General features: G+C 43.9%; 1 protein-coding gene across 1 annotated transcript in view; it reads right to left on the reverse strand.

The window, feature by feature from the left end:
* IFT172 (intraflagellar transport 172) overlaps positions 1 to 17,038 on the reverse strand; it is a 35,442-nt gene that overhangs the window by 16,427 nt on the left and 1,977 nt on the right. The window contains exons 2-17 of the mRNA XM_079792399.1: positions 15,190 to 15,333; positions 14,869 to 14,981; positions 14,213 to 14,252; positions 13,831 to 13,896; positions 13,540 to 13,619; positions 13,234 to 13,321; positions 12,236 to 12,450; positions 10,986 to 11,109; positions 10,509 to 10,604; positions 9,210 to 9,371; positions 7,600 to 7,653; positions 7,269 to 7,372; positions 7,018 to 7,103; positions 4,260 to 4,372; positions 3,064 to 3,231; positions 3 to 139 (exon numbers count right to left, since the gene is read on the reverse strand). Coding sequence (XP_079648525.1) covers positions 3 to 139; positions 3,064 to 3,231; positions 4,260 to 4,372; positions 7,018 to 7,103; positions 7,269 to 7,372; positions 7,600 to 7,653; positions 9,210 to 9,371; positions 10,509 to 10,604; positions 10,986 to 11,109; positions 12,236 to 12,450; positions 13,234 to 13,321; positions 13,540 to 13,619; positions 13,831 to 13,896; positions 14,213 to 14,252; positions 14,869 to 14,981; positions 15,190 to 15,333 — 1,790 coding nt within the window. The remainder of the gene's footprint in view (positions 1 to 2; positions 140 to 3,063; positions 3,232 to 4,259; positions 4,373 to 7,017; positions 7,104 to 7,268; positions 7,373 to 7,599; positions 7,654 to 9,209; positions 9,372 to 10,508; positions 10,605 to 10,985; positions 11,110 to 12,235; positions 12,451 to 13,233; positions 13,322 to 13,539; positions 13,620 to 13,830; positions 13,897 to 14,212; positions 14,253 to 14,868; positions 14,982 to 15,189; positions 15,334 to 17,038) is intronic.

Here is a 17,038-nt window from a genome sequence, read left to right on the forward strand (position 1 = left end):
ACCGGGTGTAGTTGCCATCATCAATGGCTGTTCCAAACTCAATGAGGCCCTCATCCAGTGTGTAGGCAACTGTAGTCACACCTTCGGTCACCATCACCTCGGTCTTGCCCCCTTCCCGCTCCAGACCTACAACATCACCCTGTAAAAAATTCAATCCCCCACCACACCCCAATTCCAAGTTAGTGTTTCTACTGAGTCAACTGCAGAGCAGACCCACCCTCATGCTCACACTGCGGGGGAATTACAGTGACCCTGGTTTTCCTAACAGCTAGTTTCTCTCAAGAAGATAAAATTTCCTTATCTGTGCTATTATCCTTGGGTTAAAGTACACTCACAGCTTTGATGGCACGAATGCCTGCAGGTAAGGTGACAAAATGTGACGTCCACTTCTGCTTCCAGCAGTACAATGACTAGGTATTCTTAAGGATTTTCCCCTAAAAGACAACTTGACCCTGGCATAGTTTTTATTAATTTTTTTTAAACTCTCACTTGAGGAGTAAGGATATTTTTTCCCATTGATTTTTAGAGAGCAGAAGGGAGTGGTGGGGTGGGGTGGGGGCGGGTGTGTGTGGGGTGGGGGGAGACAGAAAAACATAGATGTGATAGAGACACATCAATTGGTTGCCTCCCCCACACACCCCAACTTGGGGTGGGGATCGGACCTGCAACCCAGGTACTTGCCCTTGACATGGAATGGAACCCATGACCCTCCGGTACACAGGCTGATGCTCCAACTACTGATCTACACTGGCCCAAACCTGGCATACTTTTTAATGCATTACTGAGTTCAACTAAAGAAATCACCAGGAATGCTCCTACTCCCTCTTCCATCCTTTCCCCTTGAGACAGAAAAGGGGGGTGGGGTGGGGAGGAGAGGGAGAGAGCGAGAGAAGAGAAGAGAAGGGAAGGAAAGGAAAGAAAAATGAAGAGAAAAGGTCAGCAAGCTAAAACCTGAGCAGGACACTATGAAAGGTGAGCAAGTGTGAAGAGTACATTTGCTCTGAAGGCAAACACAGTATCAGGATGGGTTCGCTAATACAACAGGGAGGCCAAATCTGAGAATCCCTCATTAAACCTCAGGATCCTCTCCTCAGTAATGGGAACAAAAGTGGCCCAGGTCACTGATATGCCTGATTCCTGCAGAAGCAAACACAAATCACCTTGGGAGGAAAACATTTTAGGTCCTTGGGATTCCAAAGTATTCAATCTGATATGAGCTCATAATTTTAAAAATACCAAAATGCAAGTTAAAGGATAAACAATAACTATGAACAACAGTTTTGGACTTGGCAAGGATTTCAGATAGTAAAAATATCAGTTATGAAAAAAAAGTTATAGAATATAAAATGATTATGTCTGAAACATATAAAGACCCAAAAGATGAAATGAAAAATTAAGCAAGGAACAAGAGACTATAAAAATAATGGTCATCAGAGTGGGAGGAAAAAAACAAAGCATTATGAAAAATTTAAATTTTAAACTACAAAATCAAATGTATGGTTTTAAATAGCAGGTTAGGCAATGATGGAAATGAATTAATGGCCCTGACCGGTTTGGCTCAGTGGATAGAGCGTCGGCCTGCGGACTCGAGGGTCCCAGGTTCGATTCCGGTCAAGGGCATGTACATTGGTTGTGGGCACATACCTGGTGGGGAGTGTGCAGGAGGCAGCTGATCGATGTTTCTCTCTCATCAATATTTCTAGCTCTCTATTCCTCTCCCTTCCTCTCTGTAAAAAATCAATAAAATATATTAAAAAAAAGAAAAAAGAAAAAAAGAAATGAATTAATGACCTGAAAATTGTACCTAAGGAAATGATCCAGATTGTAGCATGGAATAAGAAGGAGAAAGGAAATATAAAATAGAAGTTAAAGAAGTATAAGAGACAGGACAAGAAATATAACATGCCTAATTAGAATTCTGATGGAGAGACTAGAGAATGCAAGCAGCAATGTGTGAAGGATAATGGCTGAGGAATTTCCAAAACTGGTGAAAATATGTGTACTCACAAATACAGGAAGCACAATATATAATAAGCAGGATAAATAAGGGAAATTTATATTGATACACATTGTAGTAAAACTTGAAAATACCTAAGAAAAAGATTTTTAAAAGCATCTTGAGAGAAAAGACAGATCACCTGTATAGAACAAAGAAACTGGTGCCATGATGATGAATCTAAACAAATTGTCTGTATAAAATAATATCTAACTTTGGGGATAATAAAAGAGAACTAAAATAAGGAACAACAATGGCAAAGGGGAAGTAATTGAAGTTAACAAAGGTTCTTTTAATGTCTTTGCATTGTTTGCAGGGGAGTGGGGGTTAGATGCTGATTACTTTTAGACTTTGTTAATTTAAGTACATGGTAAACTTTCAAGAGTGATCACTATAGAAATACAATGTAAACCTCCAAGTGGGGGGGAGGGGGGGAGTGAAAAATGGTATTCAAAAAGGACAAAACAAACACACCCAAAAAACCCTCCAACCTTAATCAGTCTAAAATGAGGCAAAAAAGGAGAAAAAAGAGATACAGAAAAAGAACAAAAAGTATCAAGTACTCTATCCACACCCACACAGTCGTCCTGGGCTGGCACAGGGGCCTCTCTGCTGTTTCCATAGGCTCCTCCCAGATTTTGGAAGATAGGTGCGTGTGTGTAATGTGGTAGGACAGGAGAGGAGGTCTGATCTGCAGTCTGAGGAAAAAGGAACTGGAAGTCTGAGTGGCTTATAACAGAGAATCAGCACACCAGGACGTGACAGAAGAGCTGCCCTTCCAGGGGGATCTTCCAGCCTGAGGGACCGCCTCGTAGGACTGGGTGAACTCCCAGGGCCACTGTAGTGGAGACCACACTCCCAGGGTCTAATATAACGTCAAGAATCTGAACAAGAATGGTTCTAGGGCCTGGTCCATTGTGAGAAAAGAGTCTAAGCTTTCTTTATTATCAACCCCAACACGGAGATTATGGGTGATGGGCAGAGAAAACCAAGTAACCTTCGGAGCCTCTTCAGTGCTCTAATTATCAGCCTGACAGTCTGCCTGAGGTGCCCCGGTGTCGACATACCTTTATAGAGGTCATGGTGACCCTCTCAGGTGCCTCAATGTTGTACCACACACATAAGCTGTTTCGGTTCTGAGCTACCAGCACATCACTTCCTGGGACCCACTGCACGTAGGAGCAGAAGTTGAGGATCATTGTCTTCGAGCAGCTTTCAATATCGTATAGATGCAACTGAAGAAGGAAGGGGCAGAGAGCACAATTACATGGGGATAGGTGGTGTTTTTGGATCTTGACCATTTCCCTAATGGTGAAATGTGCTGAGTTGACCCACCAGTCAGGTACATGCTGAATTTCAAAGCTTACTGACTGGAAACCCTTGAAGTTTACGTTGAGTTGGCATATTCTGACTGGCCAAATAAGAGATGACCTATAGAGCAAAGATCTACACCCTACAAATTTAAGTTAGGTGAAGGTCAAACTTTCATTCTTAGAAGAACTGGGCCAGAGTTACCAGCCTGGATTACAAAATGAAGGCCACCAGCCCGGCCTGCATGGCTCAGTGGTTGAGCGTTGACTTATGAACCAGGATGTCATGGTTAGGACAGATGCCCAGGTTGTGGGCTCAATCCCCAGTATGGAGGCAGCCAATCAATGATTCTCTCTCATCACTGATGTTTCTCTCTCTCTCTGTGCCTTCCTCTCTGAAGTCAATGTAAAAAAAAAAAAAAAAAAAAGGCAGACAAATTAAATCGTGACTTTCGCATAATAATGAGAATAAAATAAAAAATCACCAGACAGTCTCTTTGCCCCTGAGGTTGAACCCTGGTGATACCATATTGAAATCAGAATTAACAAGGGGCCAGGAGGAGACTGTTCTCAGGCAGCTACAATGCTGTCAGACTTGTGTAGTTGACAAGCACACAACAGCAGGTCTGGGGAAAGGTCAGTGAGGCACAAGGAAGAGGAATGCTGGGGGAAGGAAGTTTCACAAGGACAGACTTGTGAATAGTAAGAGAGAAACCAACTCTCAAACTCTTCTATTGATCCTGGTGCCATCGTGATACAGTCTCCTTAAGGGTAAGAGAGTATGGGTTGTGATAGCAGATACAAAGAATGTGGATTCTTCTGGGCCTTGTGCTATGGTAATGGCATAGCACCAAGAAATTACAACGCATCCTGCTCCCCACACTCCCTGGTAGCAGCAATACCACATCCTCTATGGACCAGTCAATGGCTAAGGCCTTAGTAACTCTCCTCACACGAAGTTTCCGGTCCCTGAAGAGAAGCTTGTGCCCAGTCTCGTTAAGTTCCAGCCAATCCACACGGCTCTCATGGCTGATAGTGCCAATGTTGTAGCCACCAATTAGATCCACTAGAGAGTAAAGGAGACAGGATTAAGAAGAGACATTCCACATAATCCTACACAGGGCATGAGGCACTCTGCAAAAGTCTGGCCTTACAATTACAGGTTGGGTTTTAAGAATGTTACATCAATCAATCTAGAGTATGTCCTGAGGAATGCAAATGGCCAATTCAACGTAAGTTTGCTAAGATGCTTAAGATGCTGGGTTTTTAAAAAAATTGTTGAGGTTTTGTTGAACTCTGTAGTTAACTCAAAAAATGTGTTTCCTCTCTGGTACTCTTGGAGTTGTCCCATAGTAGACCAGAACTATGGAGCAACTGGCTTCTATTACTCACGAAATCCTCTGGAATATAGCACTGAGCACTTTAAGGATGTGCCCCCAGTTACAGCATACCCCTGAGAGAAGGCTGATGAGCAAAATGACCTTGATAATCAGATTGACTCCACGGAGTTACCTGCACATGAGAGTGCCTGTGATGTAAGAGCACTGAGGGGCAAACGGTAGTGAAGGCACACACAAAGTCGGGGGAGGCTCTGAGTAAAGCTAGGCTGGTCAGGACAGAGGATGAATATTTTGTTTGGTCTGAATCTTGTAAATAATATAAGAAATGATTACACTTAGAACAGACCACTTGCCCTAGCCGGTTTTGCTCAGTGGATAGAGCTCTGGCCTGTGGACTGAAGGGTTCTGGGTTCAATTCCAGTCAAGAGGACGTACCTCGGCTGCAGGCTTGACCCCTGGGCCTGGTCGGGGAACCTATGGAAGGCAACCAATTGATGTGTCTCTTTCACATCAATGTTTCTCTATCTCTTTCCCCTCCCTTCCACTATCTCTAAAACTCAGTGAAAAAATATCCGCAGGTGAGGATTAAAAAAAAAAAAAGAAAGAACAGACCATTCAGGGATTCTTAGGATGCTTTCAGGGAGTCTCTAGAACAAAGCCCATTCACAACTCTTATTGATATACATTATTAACAAGCAAATGTACCTGCCTTTGTTATATATGCTGAAGCTAAAGACCAAATGCCAGTTAATGTCTACAACTGGGAAGACCAACTTAAAAATGAATTTTTCTTTAATTAGGGAGCAAAAATAATAAAGCCATAGAATGCTAGAGCTGTGGGGACTCTATATTTTACATACACTGAAGATGAGACCTAAAGAGTGAGGTGAGCCTGGCCAATGTTGCTCAGTGATTGGGTGTCAACCCATGAACCAAGAGATTGCTGGTTCAATTCCCAGTCAGGGCACATGCCTGGGTTGTGGGCTCGATCCCCAGTAGGGGGCATGCAGGAGGCAGCCAATCAGTGATTCTCTCTCATCATTGATATTTCCATCTCTCCCTCTTCCTTCCTCTCTGAAATCAATAAAAAAAAATATATTTTTTAAAAGTCTGAACACTAAAAGACACTGAAAAGAAGAGAAAATGCAAGCCATAGAAAATATCTGCAAATGAGAATAACCACCAAAGGCTATAAATGCACACATACAGAACTCCTTCAAGTCAATTAAAAAAAAGAAGACCTGATTTAAATAGGCCAGGGATATGATCTAGCAATTCACAGAAGAAGAAAGCAAAAGCCAATAAACAAATAACCAACAAAAATATACAATTAGATACTATTTCATATACATCAGGATAAGTCAAATTGTGAAGTCAGGCAATGTAAAGTATTGGGAAGGATGCGGAAGAACGGAAACTCTAACTGCTGGTGGGAGTGTAAATTGGTACAATCTCTGGAGAGCAATTTGGAAATACTTAGTGAAATTAAAGATGTGTCTCTTCTATGATTCAGCAATTCCACTCTAGGTATAAATCTTAGGGAACTGAAACACTGTAACAGTGAAAAACCAACAACAGTACATATAATTAAAGACCATTAGTACATATAATTAAATGTTTAGGATTTGACAGAACTGGGTATGGATACACAAGTAATAACAATCTTAGTATTATTAACAGCTAACATTTATTAAATACTTATTATGTACCAACCACTAATCTAAGTGCTTTTCATATGAGGTAGCTGGTATTTTTAATCCCCATTTTGGGGATGAGGAAACTGAGATACAGAAAGGTTAAGTAACTTACCTAAGACCACACAGGTACTAGTAGAGAGGTGGGGAGGTTTGACTCCAGAGCCCTGTTCTTTACAACTACACTATTTGGGTATGTTATTCTCTAGACTTCTTAGAGAATACTTTGCTATTCTCTATACTTGTTCTTTTTTCCCCCATGCTTAAAACATTTCATGATGAAAAATTAACAATTACAAACCAGTGAAATACAAATAAAATTTCTCATCACTGGTTACTAATGACAAAATATACAGAAAGTAAGGTCCCTTCCAGTTCTAAGAGTATGATTCTATGAAGTCTAAACAGGAAAATTTATAAATTTGCTAATGGTTCTTCTCTATAGTTCACAATTTTTCAGACCTAATATATATGTCTGGAGAACATGAATAATTATATGGGCAGGCCTATATATGTACCAACGTATGGACATGTGGAGTTGAACATTTCACATATCCACTGCAGCGTGGGGTCACACATTTACATCTGATTTCTGGATCCTCCACCGCACACAATCCTGTGATATGAAAGTGCACTATAAACATCTATTTTAAAAGTTATGAGAGAGTCTTACTTACCTATAGCAATAGTCTTAATATCAATAAGGTAAGCCAATTTCTTATTCTCTTCCGTTCCCTGCTGACACCTCTCATTAATACGGACGCTGAAACATGAAGGTGAGGTAAGGCAAAAGAAGGAAGTTGGGATGTTTATCCAGGGCTCTAGCACCCCATGGGATGAAGTTTTAAGGTTAATCTGAGGACATAGGAGTTAGAAGTCAAAAGGAATTCTTTTGAGTTTCAAATTTTAGAGAACCTTGTGGGGTTACCTGATGAGGTGGGGGTTCATGAATTCCGTACGTACGGAACCCAGGGTATCATTATTCCCATATTCCACCAGGGTTAGCTCCCCAGCATTGAAGATCATGCACACCTGGGGATGAATGGAATTGTTATATGACGGAAAGGTTGCATGAAGAGGGAGGTGACTGTCAGTTCAAAAGGACTCCCACTCTTCTCTCTGTTCTGTTCCTCTGCCCATTTCACCCTCTGCCTTTCTTTATCTGCTGTCTTCTCAACCTATCGCCACTTGCCATCCTTCTGACACAGGAGCCGGAAGGAGGCTTATGAAGATGGTGGTGGTGAAAAAGCTCTACTCACATTTTCATTTTCAAAGAAATACTTCTCATTGCCACCAGATCCCTGCCAAGCTACCTGTAAAAGGAAGACAGAGGGGACAGTGTGGGTAACTATCCAAGACAATGCTGAAAGAATGAAAGGGTGGGAGGCAGAGAAACCGAGTCTGGGGAGGCTATGATGTTGCACAAAAGAGGTGCTTTGTCAGATTCTGCCCTGGTCACTGTTTCTGAGAGGGGCCATTAAAACAGTCTCACAGTGGTGATTCGTATTCCAGGACTCCAAAGCTCCTGGGCCTCATTCCCTGAAACCAGACCCACAGTATCAGAATGTCAGAGCTTCCTGTGGAGATCTTCACCCTAGGAACCCTGGCTCCTCTGAAGCAGCAACTCAAGAAGTCCCTTCCCAAGGCAGAGGAGGGTGGGTGGGTAGGAGGTAATCAACCAAGGACCTTGTATGCATATATGTATGGCCCATGGACACAGACAATGGGGCATTGAGGGCCTGGGGTGAGGGGCAGGGGTGGGCTGGAGGGAGTTAAAGGGGGACATATATAGTACTTTCAACAATAATTCAAAATTATCCTCTCTAATAAAAGGATAATATGCAAATTAAGCATCACTCCGCTACATAAGCCATGCCCACCAGCCAAGCCACACCCACCAGCCAATCAGGGTGAGTATGCAAATTAACCCCAGCTAAGATGGCTACCATTGGGTTTCCCCGGCAACAGAAGAAGCTAAGCTTTCCACACACTCTGGCAGGCCCAGGCCTCCACTCAAGGATACAAAGTTTCAATTATAGAAGGTAAACAAATCCAAGCGGCAGCCACGGATCCAGCAGGAGGCTTGGCTCCACTCCAGGCTACAAAGTTTCAATTGTGGAAGGTAAATAAATTTCAGATACCAGGGCCTCTGCTTGGGTTGCCAGGGGGCGTGGCCGGCCTGCAAAACACCACAGGCCCCTTGCTCAGGCCTCTCCACGCCCCAAGGGAACCCCACCCTGATCCAGGACACCCTTCAGGACAAACCAGCTGGCCCCTACCCGCGCACCAGGCCTCTATCCTCCTATCTAATATGAGAAATATGCAGATTGACCATCAACCCAACACACAATATGGCTGCCCCCATGTGGTCAAAGATCCTGTCCCTATGTGGACACAAGATGGCCACCACAAGATGGCCAGCAGGGGAGGGCAGTTGGGAGGCACCAGGCCTGCAAGGGAGGGCAGTTGGAGGCAATCAACCCTGCAGGGGATGGCAGTTAGGGGTGACCAGGCCGGCAGAGGAGGGAAGTTGGGGGCAAACAGGCTGGCAGGGGAGCAGTTAGACATCAATCAGGCTGGCATGGGAGTGGTTAGGGGGTGATCAGGCTGGCAGGCAGAAGTGATTTAGGGGCAACCAGGAAGGCAGGCAGGCGAGCAGTTGGGAGCCAGCAGTCCTGGATTGTGAGAGGGCAGTCAGACATCTCTCGAGGGGTCCCAGATTGGAGAGGATGTAGGCTGGGCTGAGGGACACCCCCCCCCCTCCGTGCACGAAGTTCGTGCACCGGGCCTCTAGTAAATAAATAAAATAAAATAAAGAAGTCCCTTCCCAGCCCTCCCCTCCCGCCTCGCCCCCCATCTTGGTTCCTACCTCACTAAGGCGGTTAGTGTTCAGGTCCCCCAGCAGCAGTGTGTCTGACGTGTGGGCCACCAGATAGCGTTCCTTTCCCAGGATTTTCACTTCTTCCACCTCATAGCCATAGTGTGACTTGAGTACCACTCGGGTCCCTGATGATAGGTTCTTCACAATCACCTGGGTAGGGGACAAGTCTGAGCTCCCTAGGATCCCCCACCCCCAAGAGAAGGTTGAACATGCTGTGCCCTTTGCCCACCTCCATAGCACTAAACAAAGCTGATATCTCATTTCCTCACCTGGCCTTAGACACCTGGGTAATAAGAACACTGCACATTTACATGGTGTTTTACCACTTAGCAAATGCTTTCATATGTTATCTCTTTCGATGCTTATAATACATATGATTCTGAAAGTTCCACTGGACAAAACCAATCACTCTCCCTATGTTCCCACAGCTCTTTGTAGAAATCTTTATGATAACTTTTACCACTGTTACTATATTATTTTTTATATGTCTGTGCCTTTGCTGGAATGATCTTCTCGATTAAGGTACAGGGTGTTACAGATAATTATCTTGCATTCGCAATGACTAACAGTGCTGACACACAGAGCATGGATAAATGTTTCTGGAGAAAATGAAATAATGAAGGAATCAATGAATAATAAATGAAAGAATAAAGGAAGTACCCTAGCTGGTTTGGCTCACTGGATAAAGCGTCAGCCTGAGGACTGAGGGGTCCCAGGTTCGATTCCCGTCAGGGGCATATGCCTGGTTGCAGGCTCGATCCCCAGCAGGGGGAGTGCAGGAGACAGCCAATGATTCTCTCTCATCATTGATGTTTCTCTCTCTCTCTCTCCTCTCCCTTCCTCTCTGAATCAATAAAAATATATTTAAAAGAAAAAAGGAAGATTAAGGTAGGGAAAAGAAAAAAGCAGGCTAGGGAACTAAGAAATTAACTTGCAACACCATACACAGTGAGCACAGAGGCTCTAAAACATCAGAATGTACCCTTGTACTCCTACTTATCAACTTCACCAGCTGACTTCAGCGAGGCGGCGAAGTTTTAAACCAGGAAGGTGTAAGTGGCAATCTCCATACCCCTTAAGCCCGATGTTTAAACCTTTTCTTACAATAAGCTGAAAGAACTATTTCAGTAAAGTTGCCAGAGAGCTGCCCCGACACATTCTGTTCCCAGAAAAACTCTGCCGGAGGATAAATGTGACTCTGTGGCTGTGGCCGGAAGGCAGGGAAGTAATTCCACGGATGAGTGAGCCATGGCAAGATCTTGGAGTGGCAGGCTTTCAGCAGCTTACCTGGCTGGGTCCCACATATGTCAACTCAAACTTGTTCTTATAGATGCTCCTCCGGAGGCAGCAGTCAAACTGTTCCACGCCCCCACACAGTGTGCCCTGGGAAGGAAAGTGACAGCAGAAAGAGGAACACACGTGGACACAGGCAGGGGAAGGTATCTAGAGACACCTTCACAACTTAGGTTCTAGAACCAGGGAAGTTGGTAGTTTTGGGATGTCCCAGCTAGAAAAGAGCTGGCAAACTCGGACTCAAGGGCATAGTGATGGGAGGTAAGGGAGAATCCTGCTCTGCCTATACAACTCTTTTGGCCTCTAACAAAGTATGCATTTCTCTTTCCTGTCTGTAACGTCAGATTTTTAGGCTGGGGTCAAAAGGGAAGAGGGGGTTCTCTAGTGTCAGGAGAGTGGCTTTGGGACAAGGCAGGCTTTTTCAGTTTGGAGAACATCACCAGTACAGAAAGGGCTAACTTAGTAGCATACAGCACAGAGTCGTGAGCCATCCCGCTTCCAGGCCAAGGCAGTGACGGTGTATAAGTTGGCAATCTCCTTGGGCTTCGCCTCTTCCCAGATGCTTCTTCGAGGGCTCCAGTTGAGCACCCGAAGTCTGAAATAAAGTATGTGGCTTTTAGAAGAGATGGGGGATGAGAAAAGGAGTGAAAGTGGGCTGGTATCTGAAGGGAATTGGTCTTGCTAAATCAGAGAAGAAAGGACATGAAAGCGAACAGACAAGCTAGTAGGCGAGGACAAAAAGGTTCAAAGGAAGTAAGCTGGGAAAATCAGATCAAAGTAAAATGGAGTAAGAGTGATGGGAGTGGAGAACACAAAAGGAGATTGTAGCTGGTGAGAAAAATAAGCTGTTAGCAGTAGAGAAATATGGGGTGGGGGAGAAATGATAATAGTTAGGGAAGAAAAAAAGGAACAGGAAGAGTCCTAAACAAGATTAAAGGGGATAGCCCTAGCTGGTTTTGCTCAGTGGATAGAGCATCAGCCTGTGGACTGAAGGGTCCCAGGTTTAATTCCCGTCAAGGCCACATGCCTGGGTTGCAGGCTCAATCCCCAGTAGGGGATATGCAGGAGGCAGCTGATCAATGATTCTCTCTCATCGTTGATGTTTCTTTCTCTCTCCCTCTCCCTTCCTCTCTAAAATCAATAAAAATATATTTAAAAAAAAAGATTAAAGGGGATAGAAAGACAGGACTGACAAAGCTGGGGTTAAAAGCACTCTAAGAAAGTGATGGGACCCAGACCCTACTTGTTTATGTACTGTTCCATCATTCATTCATTCATTCATTCATTCATTCATTCATTCACCAAAAATTGGAGCATATATTATGTGCTAGATGTTAACCTAGTCACTGGAGATTTAAAAAAAGAAAAAGAATAAGAGCTCTTCAATTTAGCCAGAAAGATACAAACTCCAAAGTATAATACAATGTGACAAACACTAAGCCAGTGGTCTAAAAAGAGGTGCTGGGAAGACAAGTGGAAATACATTCCACTGTGGAATCCCTGAGGGAAGCAGAGAGACACAACAGAGCATGTGCATTTTGGACTTGGCAGCGTGCCGATGGATGGAGCAGAAGAAGAAATGCATAAATTAAAACCTGAGAATATCTTTCAACATACACTTGATTGTGATCCAGTCTGCCACTCTGGTTGAGGAAAACTGGACTAAGGCAAAGAGTACACAGGGAAAGTAGGCAGAAGATGCAACTGGAAGGGAGACCCACCTGTCATAACTTCCCAGCACCACAGACTGGCCCCCGGGACTTGTTGCAGCTGTGGTAAACTCTCGCTCCTGAGGGTCCCGGCTATAGTCAAACGTTTGTAGCACATGGCCTTCCTTTCCATAGGCCACAATCCTCCGATCACAGCCTGCAGCCACGATGCTGTTGGTAGCCCAAGCCAAGGCATAGGGTGGGCACGGATGGTTAATCAGCTTCCCCTAAGATAGAAGTAGAGAGTTCCAACACTCTGACTCTGGGGACCCCACCAGAAATATCTCATTCATAGCACCGGACACCTCACTCTGATCATCTTACTCTGCAGAAATCTTTCTCCCAGCACATCCTAATCCCAAGACTTCACATATTGTCTTTCTGTCTTATACGCACACATGCATATATATGACACATATGTACACACCTACTGACCTTGTGTTCAAGAGGAACCCTCAAAATACTTATGTGTTGGAGATGTTTACTATGTACCTAATAAGGTCCCCAAAGGGAGATGTCCTACGCATTAACCAACCACAGGGAGCTATGGCTCCTTTTTTATTATTTATTTTTAGGATGGAAACATTTAATTATTATATAAGTAACTCTTAATGTAAATGATTCAAACCAAAGAGAATTAGAGTAAAACATAATCATTCTTTTTACCTTTTCCCTCTTGAAAGTAAACAAGTCTTTCTTCTATAAGTTTTTATACATTACATATTTTTATATACAAATGAGAATAATTTTCACTTTTCATTACTCTCAGAGTCTTTATTTCCCTTTGTCTCCAAGTCCCCTCCACCTGACTCACCTTTTCCCATAAATATTAAGCTCTGGCCTCCTAAACACAAATCCTCCTGTGGCCACATCCAACTGTCTCTCCCCCTGAGGTCTTACTCCTCTAGCCTCCTTCCCTGGTACCTCAACCCAAATCCCTGCATGTCCAGCCTCCTCTAGGAGGGCTCCTGGGACTTCCTTCCCTTCCCCAGAGCATCCTTTATTCATACCTGTGACTCTCCAGACCCTACATCTTCCAAGAAATACCTAACAATAGTGCCATCGGCATGACCAGATAGAATTCCTTTCCCAGAGCAACTGAAAAAGGGGAAAAGAAAAAAAGGAGAGAAATACAGAAAAAGATTAGAATACTCTGTCTTACCAAGAAATTCCCCTTTCTTTGTCAAACACTGCCCTGCCTGTGGTTCCTGCGCCCAGTCCTCCCCATCTTTCATCCGATGGTCTCCCAGCCCAGACTTCCCCACAGCCTTTTCCTGCCATTTCCAAACTCTTAGGATACCACTCGCCTTACTCACTTTGTTGTCAGTGACACCACGTAAGAATCGGTCCCATAGATGGTAGATGACTTATTAGTTTTAGTGTTCGCTAAACGAACCTGAAAATGGAAGAATGGACACAAGTCTGGTTAGGGTACTTTCAATTTCGCCCAGGTCCTAAGGAAAGAAAAAGAAAAAGAAAAAAAACTGGTCCCTATGCATTCTCCCCCAGCACACAACTCAGCCCTAAAGGAGATTAACCATATTTCTTTCTTCATAACAATTATCCCCGCCCCCTAACCTTTCCTGTGGTTGTCTTCCCTCCTTTACCTTCCCTTCAGCCAATCCAAAGACAATGATGTACTCCATTGGCCACTGCAGACAAGTAACAGCACTCTGTAAGAAAGAAAGGGTGAAAGGATAATCACTTCTATGTGGGTTAGCACATTTATAATAGCATAAATCTGAACTGCCTGGACACCTTGGCTCATGCCACCACCACAATCGCCTACAGGGAAGGAGAAGAGGAGACACAACTGGGCTCCGAGGAGGAAAGCAGATGGGGATGAACAGTCAGGTAGCACCATCCATGCAGTAGGAAAAGTCAGATACAGATGTTAAAAAAAAAAGCAACTCCTGGTTGCATTTGTAAGCAGGTAGACTGATACATGTTTGTTCATCCTAATCTCCCAGGGACTGGTCTGAACTTTACCGTCTGGATGAACTTGTTACAGATGACTTTCTTGTCACCCCTGCCAAATAAAAGAAAGAAAACCATATTAAAAACCATTTCCATAGATAAATGGGCACAAATAATGCTAGGGGAAGGGAAGAGTGAGCAGATATGTTCCTACCACTCCACAGGTGCCTTGAAAAGAGGCGTAAGAGGGAGCGTGAGTAGCTCTGGAACAATCACCCAGGGCTCCCCGGGATCTTACAGGGCCTCCTTGTTGACTTAGACCAGTGGTCGGCAAACTGCGGCTCGCGAGCCACATGCGGCTCTTTGGCCCCTTGAGTTTTTAGCAAAGGCCAGCTTAGTTGTACCCTAATTAAGTTAATAACAATGTACCTACCTATATAGTTTAAGTTTAAAAAATCTGGCTCTCAAAATAAATTTCAATCGTTGTACTGTTGATACTTGGCTCTGTTGACTAATGAGTTTGCCAACCACTGACTTAGACCGATTCCTCCAGGGATGGGATCACAGGACACAGGGGGTTGGCAAAGTCAGGGAAGCAAAAGCAGACTTTGCCTTCCATGCCACAGCTTGGCCCCTCATCCTCGCTATTCTCCCTCCCCAGTGAGGCAGTTCCGCCTGCCTTCCCCATCTTCTCTGAGTCACCCCCTTCTCCCAATCTCTATCCTTACCAATCTTCTCCAATTTTGTACACATAGATGATGTTGTCAGTCTGTCCTACGGCAATTTTAGTGGAATCAGGAGAAAACGCCATGCCCTTCACCATATAGCTCTTTCTGCCGTACTAAGAATTAAAAAGAAAAAGAAAAAAAAGTAATGAGAATATGTGAAAGGGAAAAGAGAGGAAAGGGTGCATGTGTGACTGTAATGAGCTTGAGGGAGAAATGGAGGGGCAGGCCCATTTCTATGCCTATGGCCAGGAAGTGGGTTAGAAAGTTTTTCAGGTTCCTAAGGCCCATCAACGGGTTAAAGTACACATGAGTACTCTTCACCTTCATGTCAGCTGGTTTGGTGGAGAATTTATCTCTCCGCTCCCCATGTTCATCATATAGCAACACCACGCGGTCCACTGTGCAGACAGCAAATTTGGCATTGTTCTGGGACCAAGCCATGCAGGTCACCTTTGCAGCTCCATCCTGCAGAGGCAAAGAGGCCAAAAATAAATCCAAGTGCTGGTCTAGAATGCCAAAAGCGTTTCTAATTCCATTACTTCGAGTGTGGCTCTTGTCAATTTTCCTTAAAGCAGAGAGATGCACTTGACCCATCTGGTCTCCAAGGCCATAAAACCCTAGACTGTGAGAACAAGGTGCTTCTAGAAACCCATAAAAGAGGTGACATGCTGAGTCAACTGTACCCATGTCCCTGCAATGGTCTTGCCCCCTTTGAAATAAATTCAATTGATCTAAGTTTTGGTCTTCAGCCATTTATTCAATTAATATTTTCTGAATACCTCACTGAGAAAGGCACCTGGCTGAGAGGGAGACAAAGACCAAAACATGGTCTCTGCCCCAGGATCTAAAAAGATGTTGGGGAAAAAAAAAGGGGGGGGGGGGAGTCCCATAAGTGAGGTATGTACAAAGCACTATAATAGTTTGTAGAAGCCTGAGATAATTTGTTTATATGATCAACATTAAGCTTTGAAGAATGAATGCAGCTGAGTGAGGAAATTATCTTAGGTAGAAGAAATGGCATGAGCAAAGGCAAGTATGGTCAAGTAATGGTAATTTAATGGAGCCAAAACTGCCTTGTAAAGAGCAAAATAGAGGAGAAACAGACTGAGGCCAGTTCAAGAAGGATCTTCAGAACCAGGGTTTTTGGTTTATTTGGTAGGAAAGGGGGAGACAGTAAAACTTCTGGAATAGGGAATAAAATCATCAGAGTTGAGACTTAGGATGAGCAATGCCACCTTGTTTTTTGTTTTCCCTTAACTATCCACTTCACCAAAGCCCAAGTTAGAAGTGATCATCTCCCAGTGAATTATTCTTGCCAAGTCTGTCCCTCCCGCCACCAGCCCTGATCCTCTACAATGCTGCACTAAGGATTTTCCTTCTTGAAATAAAAAATTTAGTTTCTGCCTCAATTGACTAATTACTTGAGCTGTAGAGCGCTGCCTTAAAACAGTTACTTTTCATTTCTAATCCAGTTACCTCCAAAGTCAGAGGTTTAAAAAAAGGCTTTTCCCCCCATAAAAATCCTCACACCAGTCAGAAAATAGCCACACCACCACTAGTATCACCCTCCAATTCTTTTTCAAAAACTTTATTTTAAAAAATTATATATTTTTATTGATTTCAGAGAGGAAAGGAGAAACATCAGTGATGAGAGAGAATCATTGATTGGCTGCCTCCTGCACGCTCCCACTGGGGATCGAGCCCGCAACCACAAACTGGGCATGTGCCCTGACCGGGAATCAAACCGTGACCTTCTGGTCACGCTTAACCACTAAGCCATGCAGGCCGGGCGCCCCTCCAACTCTTGATTAAATTATGTTAGAAGGGCGGAGGGCTCCTCAACAATTGTTGTCTATCATCTTCCTTCGTCATTTTTTCTAAACCTGGGCATTCAGCCCTTTCCTGCATCATGACATCATCTTACTTTGTAAAATTGAAGGAAGATTTCACGTCCAATTATTCCATTAAGGTAAAGAAAAATTTAAATTACAGACTCAGGGGCCAGTTTACTGAACAAAGGGCACATCTGTCTCTCTCTCTTTAATTCTACTTTATTGATTTGATTTGAAAGGAGAAACATCAATGTGAGAGAGAAACATTGATTGGCTTCCTCCTGCATGTGCCCCCAATTAGAGATTGAACCCAAAACCTGGGTATGTGCCCTGACGGG

Source organism: Cnephaeus nilssonii, assembly GCF_951640355.1.
Source record: "Cnephaeus nilssonii genome assembly, chromosome: 15".
NCBI classification, from domain to species: Eukaryota; Metazoa; Chordata; class Mammalia; order Chiroptera; family Vespertilionidae; genus Cnephaeus; species Cnephaeus nilssonii.